Here is a 15,631-nt window from a genome sequence, read left to right on the forward strand (position 1 = left end):
AGAATTGTAGTAGCATATTTATAAGACAATAACTACAAAAGAATAGGGTTTCAAAAAGTCTTTGGCACAAATGACAAACAAACAACATGATTTATCTATCACTGACTCAATCCAAATAATGTCAAACCAAAAATGCACTGCCTTTATTCAATCCCCATCTATCATACCCAAAAAAATCCCTCCCTTGAAACTCTCAAAGTAATTCATATTTATCCAAAAAAAAAAAGATTAAAATCAAACATACCTAGAAAACCAAATCAATGTAGACTTATCAACACATTACTAACTCCAAAATATATAATCCCCAAAGGCAATAGATTAGCAAAACAAGATAATAGAAAAAGTAACCAATGCTTAATATTGCTAAGTTGCTAACCATAAACATCAACTTAAATACACAAAAAAACTAACTTATTACATCTTTGGCTACCCACATAATTCGAATTCCAAAAACAATCCAAATTAATTGTCAAGATTTGCTATACAAGTTTGACCAAGAACAATTACAACACCATATCAAATCAATGCTAAATTAAAACATCTTTCAAGAAAGCTAATTGCTAAAAATTATACAAGTTGCTCCAATAACATCAAAGAAAGCTAATTTCTATTAAAATAAAAAAAATTCACAACAATATGGCACCCATCATAGTAAAACAATAACCTTAACAATCAACAAGGGAAAAAAAACACAAAACATGTAATCATACATCCTAAATTAGTTCATTACAGAAACACGCATACTATTTTACCTTAAACTATAATCCATTCATGCATAAAAAGTAACTTCCTCTTTTAACCTTGGATACCTAACAACAACAAATCATACGACCATCAAACATATCCAACGGTTGGGGGGGGGGGCGCTCCAACAACTAGTAAACAAAAAAAAAAAAAAAAAAACTTGTCGTATGTCAATTAGAGCTGATCACACTGAGCCCGACCCGATTTTGGGTAGGATTTTCAGCCTGGCCTAATTTTAAGAAAAGTTTGGACGGGCTTGGAAATGGGATTTTATGCAATTTTAGTTAATTTTTTTTGGCTCGGCCCGAAAAGCCTTACGGCCCGGCTAGTTTGGGTGGGTTTGGATACATATTTTCTGGCTTGGCCCGACAAATGGGTGAATTTTTTTTACCTCGACCCGGCCCAAACCCGTCTCAACCTGCCCAATTATCACCTCTAATGTCAACCCAACCCAACCCAACCATCCTGCACGTGTAGCCTCCAGGGGGTAAATTCTAGACATAAACATAAGAGAAAAACACGTGTAGAAGGACGATAAATAGCGATGAAGAAAAGCATGGTAGCAGAAGAAGAAAGAAATGTCGACCGTTAAAATAACACCAGTCGCGTATTCTCTCTCATCATCAACCTTTCAAACGTCAGATAATCTCAAACCCCCATTTTCATCACCACAATCGCACCATTTTTACTCAGAATTTCAAGCATTCTACCAGAAGATCTCTTACTTTTTCAATGGCTTCTTCGGATCCTCTCCAAATTTGTGTCAAGGAATCTATCACCACTCCCAACAAGCTTGGCGATTGTACTTCTCTCTCTTTCTTCCAATTTTATTGTTTTACTATATAATTTGATTGTTATAATGCTGAATTTCTGTTTTAATGGTTATAATTTTGTTTTTGAAGCATAATTGTGTAATTGGATACTCGTATTTTGAATTTATGAATTTTTATTTTTATTTTTATTTATTTATTTATTTATTTTAATCAGGGTAATTGAGGAAAATGTGATTGTTTGAGGTTTTCTGGTTGAATTTTCAAGTTGAATTTATTGGTTATTAGATTAGATGATAAAAGGTATACTGTCTTGTACTAGGAATTTGGGCTCATAAATTGTCACCAGACTTAACAGATACTCGTACAACCGTTACGCGTAATCTGAATTAGTATTGTGACAACTATATCCTGACTCGGAGGATATTAAATAAGTACTCCACTAATAAAATATGGCCACTCTTGAGGGTAATATGCAGAAATTTTCAGTGTGCAATAATAGATATTTTATTTTCCTAGTGTTTCTGCTTTTTATACCGTTTTGTATTAAAGTCTCAGCATTGGTTGTATGGCTGGTTTGATTATCCGCTATTTGTTTGGGTTAAGGTCTTTTTGTCTACTTGATTGAACTACGGAGTACATTATTAAGCTATGTTTGGTTATGAGGTTATTGAGACATAAAAGTGAGAATGCAGTGTAAAATATCTGGTCATTATGTTTGGCGTACAATAACGGAGTAGAAGAGAATTAGAAGACTTAGAAGAACAAATGTATATTCCAATTTACTTGTCCCATATCTATTTGCACAAAATATCATGCAAGTTAGAGTAGAGAGAAAAATGGGCAGGAGAGTGTAGAACCTAACTCTAGAGATAATGTAGAGAGTAAAATTCCTATTTGAGAAGCAGGGTAAGTATAATGGGGCTGAGGTAATACTTTTAGGGGCCGGTTGGTGTAACAAGGAATGGGAAACAAGGAGAATGGAAACAAAAACCCTTAAGGGCCGTTTGGTTCATCTAAGGGAAAGGGAATGACTAAAACAAAGGGAAGAGAAGAATAAAATGTAATCCCTTTGATTTACTATGTTGTTTGTTTTAAATAACAATGGGAATGTGTGCCACCATACAATCACCATGCGACCTCCTCTTCGCTTCTCTTTCTCTCTTTTTCTGGACACCATGAAGACCCCAACCACCCACCTTAGCCACCTATCCCACCACCTCCCCCGCCGCCCGTCCCCTTCCCCTCAATCCCTCCCCCCCCCCAAAAAAAAACCCTTAAATTCAAACCGTTCTCGTATGTTGCTTTGGTTCTTCATTTTAATTTACACAACACTTCAATTTTCATGATGAAAACTTTATTTGTCTAGGCCACATGTTTGTCAGGGAAAAGTGTAAAAAGAGGGGGGTGGGGAGGAGAAATTATGTAAAATATGCTCGCAAACAAACTTAATACATAATTTTAACAAGGCCTAGAATTTACATTAAATCTAAGTGTGTGCATATGTAATTAAAATATTAAGAAACATGTTTCATGAATTCCCTGCCCTGTGTTCAAGTTTAGGATAGAATCCATGTCTACAATTTCAGGCCTTGATGTGCAACACATTTTTTTGTTTTCACTAATGGCTATTTCTCAGTTATTTTGATGCACAGCTGAGAAATTAATGCAGCATTGGTTTTGTCGGAGTATATGCTAGAAAACTTTCACAAAATTTTTGCTACAATCTTTCAATCAGTTTATTTTTCCGTTGTAATGCCAGGTCCATTTTGCCAAAGAGTGTTGTTAACTTTGGAAGAAAAGCATCTCCCATATGATATGAAGCTGGTTGACTTAACTAACAAGCCAGAGTGGTGAATTGTTTGCAGCTTCTAGTCATTTTAATTTCTTTTTTCCCTGAAATTTGCAATTTAATAGTTAGTTTTTGAATCATTTTGCTGTCAGGTTTACAAAAATCAATCCAGAGGGTAAAGTACCTGTGGTGAAATTCGATGAAAAATGGGTTGCAGATTCAGATGTCATTGCAAAGTCCCTAGAAGAGAATTTCCCAAACCCACCTTTGGCAACCCCTCCCGAGAAGAGTTCAGTGTATGTTCCCCACCCCATTGTTTATGGGTTTTGATTTTGGACATATGCAGTTAATCTTGGTTCAGAAATCATCTACACAGTATTCAATATTTAACTTTGATCAGATCACCAAAAAGAGAAAAACTACATTACCCTGCCTCATCGGTTGCTTTGTTGTTGATTTAAGTTGTACTTTTTTTGTGAAAATTATGTTTAGATGGAGAAATATCATTTTTGAAGTTTATCTATTCTCAATAAATTGTACCCCGTATGCGTTTTGCCTTGTAATTGCAATATGTAAGTACGAGAGTTAAGAATTTATGAAAAGTAAGAGAATTAAGATATTGAATTGTTACACTAGCATACCACCCTTTTTTTGGATTTCCTCCTCTTGTTTTCATTATGATATTAAGAGTCAGCAATGTCAAAATTGTAATTGCCAGCATGGTCATGGATCAGTGAATGTAGCATATTGCTGGTGTTACATTTATATTTGCTGACATGAATGGATATTCTGTCTTGGACTTTGTAGATTGTACAAATTAATATTCTCTTATGGGAAGGAGTAACCTTTTCCTTGTTTTGTTCTGTTTTGATGTGAGATTCTGTCTGAACAATCTTAATGAGTATAAGAGCTGGAGTCTTGTAGATTTGAGATTTTGCTTATTTATGATATTTAATGAATTTGATAGGCGTAATCAGCTTAGTAATGGATTTCAATGACAAATCCGTCAGCATAAAAACCTATGCAAATGCTGCTATGTGATGTTCTGTCCACATTACGTATTGAATATCACTCTACAATAAGCTGAAATCATTTGTTTGTTTACAATACGGTGTAGCCATGTATTTAAGTGCCTCTTTCGCTTCAATGACTGAAAGAATAATAGAATAGCATACAATCTTCATAGACAATATTGAGGTATGAGGTTTATACTTAGCTGAATGACAAGTTAGACATGGCGTTCATGTGATTGAATTTTTTAAGTTTGTGTGAGATGGCTTTACTATTTGTACCCTTGCTAACTTGGTTTCCTGTATCATATCGGGCTTCCTGGCAGTGCCACAGTATAAATATTAGACTGTTTACTACTTTACTGCCTGCATTCCTGCACCACTCTTTATTTGGTTGTGTTTTAAGAGATGAGGTACAGTGAGACTACCTTCCACTTTTGGTTTTGTAGCTAGATTGTCAGTGTCTCAAACTCTGGCTGTTTTTTGTGCAGTGGTTCAAAGATTTTTCCTGCGTTTGTTGGCTTCCTTAAAAGCAAGGACCCCAGCGATGGAAAAGAGCAGGAATTACTTAATGAGCTCAGTTCCTTCAATGATTACCTGAAAGAAAATGTGAGATCCTTCTTCCCTGGCACAACCTTCTCCCCTTCCCTTCTTCCCCACAAACCCATTATATCCAACTATCTAGTATTGAATTGTAATAAGACGAAATTTATGCATTGTATTAAATCATTACCGGATCTCCTTTTTCATGTTTACCTCTCTCATTTGTTGTTAAAGCTGCTTGAGATTGCTAAGTATAGGCAGACATGAATGTGCTGGTGATAGGCGATCACAAGAACCTTTAAATAAAAACCCTAACTTGGTCCATTTAGCTATGTAGTATGATGGGTAAAGGTTAATCAATAGGAAACCTATTGCAAGCACTTTTGCCACAATGGTAAGCTAAGTTCAGTCTAGATTTAGAGAATAATGATCTCTAGAGTCTTTACTAACATGTAAGTACCAAAAACTATGCTTATTAAAGGTATCAAAAGTCTTGAAATGAAATAGTAAAGCAATAAAACTAAGATGATTATCAATAAGAGAAAACATAAAGCTAGGAATACTCCCACAATAAGCAAAATACGGCAACATAGATCAATTAAGAGGGAGAATATTCAGTTTCTTGCTAATGACATGATGAGTTTTAATCGTGCTGGACTCCAATAATTGATTGTTTTGAGATCATCTTATGAAATACCAAAGGATTAAACTACAAGTTAAAAATTTATGGAAATAGGACCTTCTAGGTAGGGGGAAACTCATTATTGGAATATAAATTTTTTTTTTTTTTTTTCCTAGGTAGTTTCTTGACTCCATGCAAATAGGTGATTAACTAAGAAGTCAAGCATACCATATTTGGCTTAAAAAGTTATAAGAGAACTTAAGGTAGCCAAGGAAGTATCTCTCTCAGCCATGATCATTTAATATATGCCATCAGGTCTGGGGTTTTCTATTTTTTGATTTTTTTGTTTCTCAAAATCATTTTATATATGCCATGTAATGAATAAAAAGTTGGTCAAACTTATTAAAATCATGATAATTTTGAAACTGACGTGAAAACACCTTTTTTTTATTTTTTGTTTTTGACTTTTGTCTTTTAAAAATAAAAAAACTGAAAACAAAAAATGATGCCAACCAAGCCACCGAGTACCCCAAATTAATCCATTAACCTATATTTACATGATTGGTTTTTACCATAGCCCTAGAAGCTTAGACTATTCACCACTCATGATTTAGAGCAAAACTAAAACAACTTTAAGCACTTTATTTAGATTAAATTAAGTAGGGATTAAGCAAGGAATCAGCAAAAGCATGAAGCTAAATGATGAGAAAGAGTAAGTAAAATTCTCAAGAAGCTTCAAAAGAAGTAGTTGAAATCTTCCTAAATAAGTTTGAAATCTTAGTTCCAAAACTATTTATAGCTTAGCTTCTTTGGGGAACAGAAGAACATCCCCTATATATAAGGATAGTGAAATGGAAAAAATTAGACAATCCAAAGAAGTTCCTATTAGTTATTCTTTGAAAAGGGGTCTAGTTTCAGCAGAGCCCAGTCATCTTTTTGCTTTCACTACTTATTTAAGGTGTGTTCTCTCTTTAAAAAAAAATAGTTTAAAGTCTAATAAGTTTAGATAAGTTTCAATTAGAAGTTTTATAAGTTCAAATCTGATCTTATAAGTTCTAATAAGTTTCAATCAGGTCAAATTCATCCCCACCCACCCAAAAACCACCCCTACTACTGATTGGCTACCCCACCCCTTGAAATCCACCCTACCTTGTTGAATCCACCCCACCCACTTGAAAACCCACCCCCACCCTAGAAAAACAAGATCCAAGAGATAGAAAAGGAGATGGCAATAGCGATACAGGCGGTGGTTCAATGAGATCTGGTGGAGATGAATTGAGAAATGAAGGAAGGAGATACTGTTGGTGGTTCAATATGTTTATATATATTTTTAACTTTCTCTTTGTACCGGAAGAACAACAAAATTGGCAATCCAAACCTTGGCCGCTTTAAACATGAATTCTAATTAATCGCAAGGGATAACTTTACAACCAAGGTAAGATTTTTTTGGTGATGGCCTTGGAAAATGCGTCGGGGACACCTTGGTAAGTGGCGCGAAAGGTGGAATCGACCATCGGAGCAGGGAAAAAGTCGATGGAGAAAGATGGTGGTTTCGGGAGGTTGTTTGTGATAGTGGTGGTTGTTGTGGTGGCGGAGATTGGGTGGAGATTTAGGGTTTTATAGTTGTTTAAGGTGGTGACTTCACCCGAGTTTGTCGCCGACGCCGCCGTCTTCGGCCGTTGGTGGAGATGATTGAAAATGATAAGATGGAAATAAGAGAGAGGGGAGTGCAAATAACAAGTTAATTGGGTGCATTTAAGAATAAGAAGTTAATGCTTGAAATGATAGTCAACGCCGGAAAAGTACACAAAGGTTTCTTTTGACAAAAAAAATGTAAGTTGGTCATTTTTGTTTGTCAAAAAATTTAAAGGATTTTTCTGACAAATTTTCCTAATTACAAGTATGTAATATTAATAGATGAATCGTTATAATAAATGTATTACTTTACTTCTAGCTAATTTTTTAATAGTTATTGATTTGTACTTTGTAGTTTTTAGTAATGACTTTACAAGTTCAAGTCCAATCATGTGAAGAGAACTCACCCTTAAAAAAGTTCTTTCCGTTCCAAAAGTGAATGTAGTGTCTGGTAAAGCAAGGTCCTTCTTCAACATTTTAGCTTCATGCTTCCCCCTTGCGAGCTCGTGAGCCTGATAGTCAGTTATTTAAGGCTCATGATTGAACGGAGTTGTCTCGGAAGGCGTACTTTGAATGCCTACATGGTAGAGAGCAATGCAAAGAATTACAAAAGAGTCTAAAAACATTTAAGATTGCCAAAATAAATCTAGAATGAACTCAAGGGGAATAGGAAATAAATCAAAACTGAACTCTTAAGGGGAAAAGGAATGAATCTACTTAAATTGCAAGGTCTAAAGTGAGTTAAATCTCTTATCGTGATTGATGACCTTTGTTGGGGTTTAAAACCAAATTTCCTACACTGAACTATACAGTGGATTCTGTCAGCACATGAAATGATTGTAATTAATACAATTGCTAGATGGTGTTGCTTTATTTTTTCCTTTTGAGTGAATAATTTCATGTAATACTATCTAATGTAGTCTAGTTTAGTGACTTAACAGAGACATACAAATGATACAAGGCTTTTTTCTGGAGCTTGTCCATGTATGTCACTCATTCTGATGAAGGCAGGTATCGTATGCAAGTGTAAAGGAAATTATCAACTCAATAATATATTCTGATAATGTGATGTCTTTGGATTCATAAATTTGGACAGTGCTAGGAACTGACATAATTTTAAGCTTAACAATGGCAGCAAATAAGAAGTAAATTGATGATTGTAGTATGAAGATGAGAATTACAGGAAGACAAATGATAATTCCACTTTCGACAGGTGGATGCTCTCCTAATATGAGCTTTCAAGAGGCTCACTCTCTCCCAATAACAAACCTCTAACTTATTCCCCAAGTCACTACTAATGGTCTATGACTAACATGCTCTCTTCTTAATATTGATTCCTTGCATACAGCAATCTGCTTGTCTGCTCTGTTTGCTGACTCCCTGATTCCACCTTTCTTCGCTTGATATGAGCCTTGTTATTAGAAGCAGCTCAACTTTAAGAATTATGTGGACTATGAGAATTATGTGGATGTTGTTGTGGTGCGTGTGCGCGTGGGCGTGGGCGTGGGCGTGCGCGTGATTAACCAATTACAAATGTGATTAACCAATTACAAACAACCTAACCTTTACATATATTGATAAATTTCTACCTGTAGGGGCCTTTTATTAACGGGGAGAAGATCTCTTCTGCGGACCTATCTCTCGGACCAAAGCTTTACCATATGGAGATTGCATTGGGAAATTACAAGAATTGGTCTGTTCCAGAGTCACTTCCCTATGTGAAGTCTTACATGAAGGTATCTCTTATCTGTTTACTCTTTCACCTCCTAATGGCATAGAGAATAACTGCAAAAGAATTCTGCTCGTTTATGAGGGGAATGGAAACTGCATATAAGTCAAAACTATTTATTCTTAATTTGTTTTATTTATTTTTTTGGAATATGAGGATTGAATATAGAACATCAGTCAAATTAAAGTGAAGGGTCTTCTTCAACTAGAATAAACTGGTTCAACCACATTCGATCTTCTTAATCTTGCCATTGCCTTCCTTGAAAAAACAAGTTGGAGCCTCCTTGTGCTTTGAAATTTGAACTAATTTTCCGGTTAACAAGCTAATAACTAGTTAACTACTTGTCCCATGTATACTTGTTTATTCTTGAATATTTAGGCTGAAATGAGAATAACTTAAAACACTTTTCTATGATGTGACAAGTGCTGAAACTGCTGACTATCAACTTGTAGAGTCAAAGCTGTTGCAGTGATCCATTTTCTACTATATAACCATCCCTGAATACCCTTGAAATTTTTATTGGAGACCACATAGTCTGTTAAACTTGGACTCGAGGGAACTACACCTTATACAATTAAAAATCTCTACAGGCCCCATCTTTAGTTGTTCATTCCAGGAAGTAATCAGTAGCCAGATCCTGACCATTCCTTTTTCATCCTTCAAAATAGTATATTCCCATATACAGTTGTACTCCTTTTCTTTTCGTTGTACTACTAAGGAAATTTTTATAGTCAATCATAGACTTAGATTCACTAGTAGATGTTGATATCCTTATAATCCTCACTCTTGTCTTTTACCCACTTCTTATTCATCTCTAGTTCATAATTAATATCGAATACGGAGTATCAAATTATTCACTTGCTTTAACTACTCATGCTCTGGATGTGGCCCATGTTGGAGCATTAACTCCGTTCTTGTGGGCTTTTGAGGAGCGAGAGAAATTGTTGGAATTCTATGAAAGAGTCCCAGGATCCATATTAACATCATCAATGATTTAAGTGGAGGAACTAGAAATTGAAGATTGCCACTCCCTTTGTAACATATAGAGCATTCTCTTCTGTGTCTAATTTTTCTATATATTCTTTCAACTTCAGCTCCAACAATTTGACAAGGTTCTAAAAGTCATAGCAGAAAAGCCATAAAGCTTTGACTGAACTAAAGATCTTTGGAAAGTTTTGCCATTGATCATCCATCCTTGAAAATTATGGTTGCAAAGAGAGGTTTTTTTTTTTTTTTCTTTTGTTAAACCATAACTTTCAAGCTTTAACATATTGCCACTTATTGAACACTAGAGATAATAGAATTAAGGGACTTCATCTCATCCTCTTCATCTTGTGGCATTGGCAGGTCTTGCTGACCATAGTTGCAGTATTGATTACCTTTCTTTTTCATCTCCTATTCTCGGTTTTTCTTGCCCCCCTTAATTTGAGGCCTTCCTTGTCCTCCCACTTTAACATACTGATTAACCCCTAAATTGATAATCTGTTTGGTTATCCAAAGGATTCTGCCGCAGCAATAGCTGTGTAAAATAACCCAAACATACATGCACACACAAAAAGGAACCAACACAGTGATAATTAAGAGTACATGAACCATAGTTCTCGCTTGAATTTTGAGGCCTTCCTTGTCCTCCCACTTTAACATACTGATCAATCCCTTAAAAGATAATCTGTTAGCTTATCCAAAGGATTCTGCTGCAGCAATAGATGTGTTAAATAACCAGAACATACAAGCAAACACAAAAAGGAACCAACACAGTGATAATTAAGAGTGCATCTATTGCGAAGAATTCTCGAATTTATCTAATGCCAATTCAAAAATGCAGAAAGTCGAAATGATTTTAAGATATAGCAAAGTTACAGAATAATACTTGATTGAACAAACCTACTACCTTAGAATTATCAATCATAGGTAAAAGGTGCAATCGAAGTGAATTCTGATAGTCTACTACGTGTGTGCAGAATATATTTTCCAGGGATTCATTTGTGAAAACAATTGCATCACCAGCGGATGTCATTGCTGGTTGGGCAAAACACATAAGCTGAAGCTGTCCAAGATTTACGGTCACTGGTTTCTTGTGCAGAAGATGAGAGCCTTGGTGTGAATTGTATTGTCTCCGTAAGCGATTTTGGCAGAGCTTGTAATCGCTTAAATGTAAATTATCTGAAGTATAGTGAAGACTATTTTAACTTCTCTATGAAAAACGTTTTAACTTCTTAGTCTAAATATATATATATATATATTTTTTTTTTTGGTGTTTAGAGAGTCATAGTGGCGGGGGTAAGAATCGATCCCAAGATCTCTTGGAACCGGGAGGGAAGCTCTAACCACTTGAGTTATCCCTCACTCGCTTAGTCTAAATATAATGGATGGGAAGAAATCAATGCTAGATACGAATCCTTGAATTATTTTTTTCCATGTTAAAAATCAGAGTACAAATTTAGGTGGTGCAGGTGAGCTATGGCAACGCAAATGTCCTGCCCGCAGATTCAGTGTTCTCTTGGACTCAATAGGTACAATATTGTAGGTACACTTCTAAGATAACATTACATTGGTCACATGGTTACAAATTTTTTCATAAATCTCTTAAATAATTTAGAGACGGGAGCTCTTTTGGTTTGACCTTTTATTATAATTGTAGGGGGCGTTTGGTTAGTGTATTTTTTGGAGTGGAAACGGATTCAATTAAACCGATACTGTTACCGTGTGTTTGGTTAGAAAGCATGGTAACAATTACCATTACATAAGGGTAATGGTTACCCCTCATTTGTTACCCCTAAAAAACTTAGGGTAACAAATACCCTTACCCTCTTCAATCACAAAATTACTATTTCTCTCCTTTCCATGGTTAAACCAAATAAATGAAAAGGTAATAGTTATTTGATTCCTTTCCCCCCTTTTATTTGTTTCCATTCTACTCCATTTCCATTATCCGAATCAAACGCCCCCGTAGTTGTTACTTGCATTAATGAGAGAAAATATTTCCTCAAAAAAAAAAGAAAAAAAAAGAGAAAATAATAAACAAATATCTTTAGGTTTAGAAGATATCATTGTTCAAACATTATATTCGTAAAATTATCTCAAACTTTTGTAATGATTTAGATTGATTTCTTTATTGATCATTATAATTATCTCAAACTTTTCTATTGATTAGATTTATTTCTTTATTGACCATAATTATCTTTTATGTGCATACATATTTCATGCATATGATAAGTATAAATTGACAAATAAAAAATGATAAATTTAATATATGAATAGTACAAAACATTAACAACTAAAAAGCAACAGACTTAATAAACATATACTATTAAATCTTAATATAAGCAAGTAACAAAAAACAAACCCTAAATAAATTGAAATTATCTATTATATCATAATTTTAATAAGTTTGACTAATTTTTTTTTATATATTATATGATAATTTTAAAAAACAAAAAACCAATAAACAGAAAATCACAACAATATCAAACAAATCCTAAATAAATTGTAATTATTCAATTCTCCATTTATTCATGCTAGCAAAATAGAAGATACGTGTTGGAAATTAAACGAGTATTAATATTAATGTAACCTCAATTTATCACATGGAACTATGGTCTATGGAAGCCTATAGCTTTATACGCATATATGGATTATAGTAGAAGACGTAAGGTTTGGAATGAAATAATGTTTGTTTTGTAGGTTATATAATTATAAATTAATAATGTATGTAATACTTTGCTTAATTGGCTAAAATAGGTCAACACTTGCGTTGTTAAATACTGTTTCATTATTAAGAGATTTAGTTTACTCTAATAATTATAGTGTGTATATCAGGATGACTCTGTTTTATAGTATCTTAGATGAAAATCATACTAATAAATATTATAATTAGAGCAAATTATATTCCCTTAAATATCCTGGCACAATATCTACCAAATAAACATAAGTTTTGGCAAATCTGAATTATTCACATCTATATGAATAACCCAAATATTTACACCTATCATCTATTGGTGTGTCCTTAATTTAATTTGAATTGTTCACACTTGTCATCTACTGGTGTGTCAATTTTGTACAAAAATAATTACCTAATATCTTTTCATCAAAAAAAAACCCTAATCTTATACAATATAATTATTTAAAATAAAAATAATTTGACAGATCTTTAACCCAAATCTAATCTAATATATCATATCACTTCACTAATCATATAAAGCTGGTCTCGCAGCCAGGCCACGAGACAGCAACACTTGGCATTTCATTTTTTTGCCAAGTGTCACGCCATGTAAGGGACAATTATACATAAACATGCCACATAAGATGTTATGTAAGGATTATTAGATATATTTGTTTAGTATAAAAAGTTATCTTTGAGTTTTAATTTCGATAGACTTTTAATCTTTTTTAGTTTTAAATTCCTCTTTTTAAATGATAAAATATATTTAGATAAAATATTGACATCTATCTTGAATATCTAATTAACAATAAAATTTTATTTTTATCAATACATCACATAATTTTAATTAATTTGAGTATCCAATTAAGAAGTATAGAATTTTACACTATACGAATACACCACATAATTATAACTATAAATAAGGTCAAGTATCATTAATTTTTTAGTCTACCATCAAAGCTTATCAATGAAGTATTCTTTATATTCAAATCAGGTAAAAGTTGAATCAAATGAAAGTTGAGAAAGTTAGAGAGAGAAAGTTTTTTTTGCCGCCATTTTTTACATTGAAAGCTTGTGCTTGGGCCATGGCCAACCGTAAAAAAGGGAAGGCAAAGAAGATTTCTGGGTCTAAATCTTCCTCTAAGGCTAAGAAAAAGCAGAGATATAAGCTTAGGTCATGCAAGAAATCGATTGAAGATCAAGAAGTGGTGTCTGATGGAGGGTCGATTGGAAGTTGGTTGAATGATGAAGCTATGGATGAAATTCCCATTAAAGAAGTCTCTGAAGATATCAAAGCTCAGCATCGATTCGATTTTAATCAATGGTTGCAAGTAATTGATTCTACCCCTTTAATGGCGAATGGCTCTATTTCAGGGATACGATCAAATTCCTTTAATCCTTCCCCTTTGATGATGATTGTGGATTCAAATCAGTCGATTCTTGAGAATAATTGTAGAGATAATATTCTTTCCCCAAATTTAAACTTTGAGGGTGTTGCGAGCCCAAAATTGAAAACCCCTAATTGCAGTTCCCCTGTTTTGAACGAAAATCAAGATATTGGGGAAAAATCGTGGGGTGGCCTGTTCAAGAACTTGGTGGATGAGGGGATTAATCTTTCTAATGGGAATAATTGTCATAATCGTTCTAATATATCTTCTAATGGTAATTGTATGCTGCAATTGTCAAAGGAAGATGTTCAACCTGAAATTGAATTCTGCGATTCTGCTATAGTATGCTATGTTCTATGCACTCAACCTCCTTATTCTATGATGAATAGTTTCTTGAGAAGGATTTGGGGGAAGTATGGTATTGATAAGGTTGCTTCATGTGATAATGGTGTGTTGTTAGTTCGGTTTAGAACACGTGAAGCTAGAGAGCAAGCTCTAGCAGAAGGGCCCATCTTGTTTGACAGGAAGCCTATGATTGTTAAGAAATGGCAGCCTGATCTGAATATTAGAGAGGAGAGGGTCTCCGATATTCCTGTTTGGGTAAGGCTTCCCAATCTGGATTTGAAGTTTTGGGGAAAAGAGGCTTTAATGAAGATTGCAAGTTTAATTGGTAAGGGTAATCAAGACTGATAAGGTTACATCCACTAAGGAGAGAATTACTTATGCTTGGATAATGGTGGAAGTGGCTGTTAATGGGAATTTACCTGAGTACATTGAATTTCTGGATGAGGAGGGGAACAAGATTAAGCAAGTTTTTCATTTTGAATGGAAGCCAGTAAGCTGTCATATGTGTAAGGGTATGGGGCATGTGGAGCAGGATTGTCCTAACCATTTTGTCAAAGTTAGGAAAACTCAGGAAATGAGACAAGCTCAACATAAGAGGCAGAAAATGTGGAGGCCTGTGCACAAACCTATGCAAAGGTCTATGCACAAATCTAAGCAAAATCCTATGCAGGGAACTGGACAGGATACTAGGCAGGGGGATGTACAGGAAGCCAGGCCAGAAAATGTGCAAAAAACAGGTACAATGCAGAAGGTTGTAAGACAAGATAATGCTGTGAAGATAAGTAATAGATTCACAAGAATACAAGACATGGATCAAGATCATGTTAGTGATGTTCCTATGTTTCTAAAGAGGCGGGTGCTGGATTCAGGAAAGAGAATGGATATGACAGGTGGGAAGGTGGTGATGGGGGTGTGGGAGAGGGGTGAATGTTCTCATAATGTTGATGGATAAGTGGGGTTTTTGGAATGTGAGGGGACTAAACCAATCTAGCAAAATTTGTGATGTTCTTTGGTTTTTAAAACATCATAATATTGGTTTGTTTGGTCTCCTTGAGACAAAAGTGAAGGGTAAGAAGTTTGGGAAAATTTTTGGAAATTTTAAGAACCATTGGTCTGTCTTAACAAATTATAGTAAGGTGGATGGAGGCAGGATTTGGGTTGTTTGGCAGCCTACTGCATATATATGGTTCAGGGGGTGAGGAGTGAAAGACAATGTATCCAAGCTTATGTTACACATAAAGCCTCTGGGGTCTCATTTTGGTGTACTATGGTGTATAGGGTTAATCTGGCTACTGGAAGAGAGGAGTTATGGAGGTAGTTGATGGAGTTAAGTCACACAGTCACTGGCCCTTGGGTGGTATGTGGTGATTTTAACAATATCTTGAACATGAA

General features: G+C 34.6%; 1 protein-coding gene across 1 annotated transcript; it reads left to right on the top strand.

Annotated features, from left to right (window-relative positions):
• The first annotated feature begins 1,295 nt into the window (after positions 1-1,295).
• Positions 1,296-11,071, top strand: LOC110735130 (glutathione S-transferase DHAR3, chloroplastic-like). The gene is made up of 6 exons (XM_021915282.1): positions 1,296-1,546; positions 3,277-3,367; positions 3,459-3,602; positions 4,808-4,925; positions 8,712-8,852; positions 10,807-11,071. Exons 1-6 carry the CDS (start codon positions 1,477-1,479, stop codon positions 10,888-10,890), a joined length of 648 nt encoding a protein of 215 aa, XP_021770974.1. The 5' UTR covers positions 1,296-1,476; the 3' UTR covers positions 10,891-11,071.
• The last annotated feature ends 4,560 nt before the right edge of the window (positions 11,072-15,631 follow it).

This window comes from Chenopodium quinoa, unplaced genomic scaffold (assembly GCF_001683475.1).
Source record: "Chenopodium quinoa cultivar QQ74 unplaced genomic scaffold, ASM168347v1, whole genome shotgun sequence".
Lineage (NCBI taxonomy): Eukaryota > Viridiplantae > Streptophyta > Magnoliopsida > Caryophyllales > Amaranthaceae > Chenopodium > Chenopodium quinoa.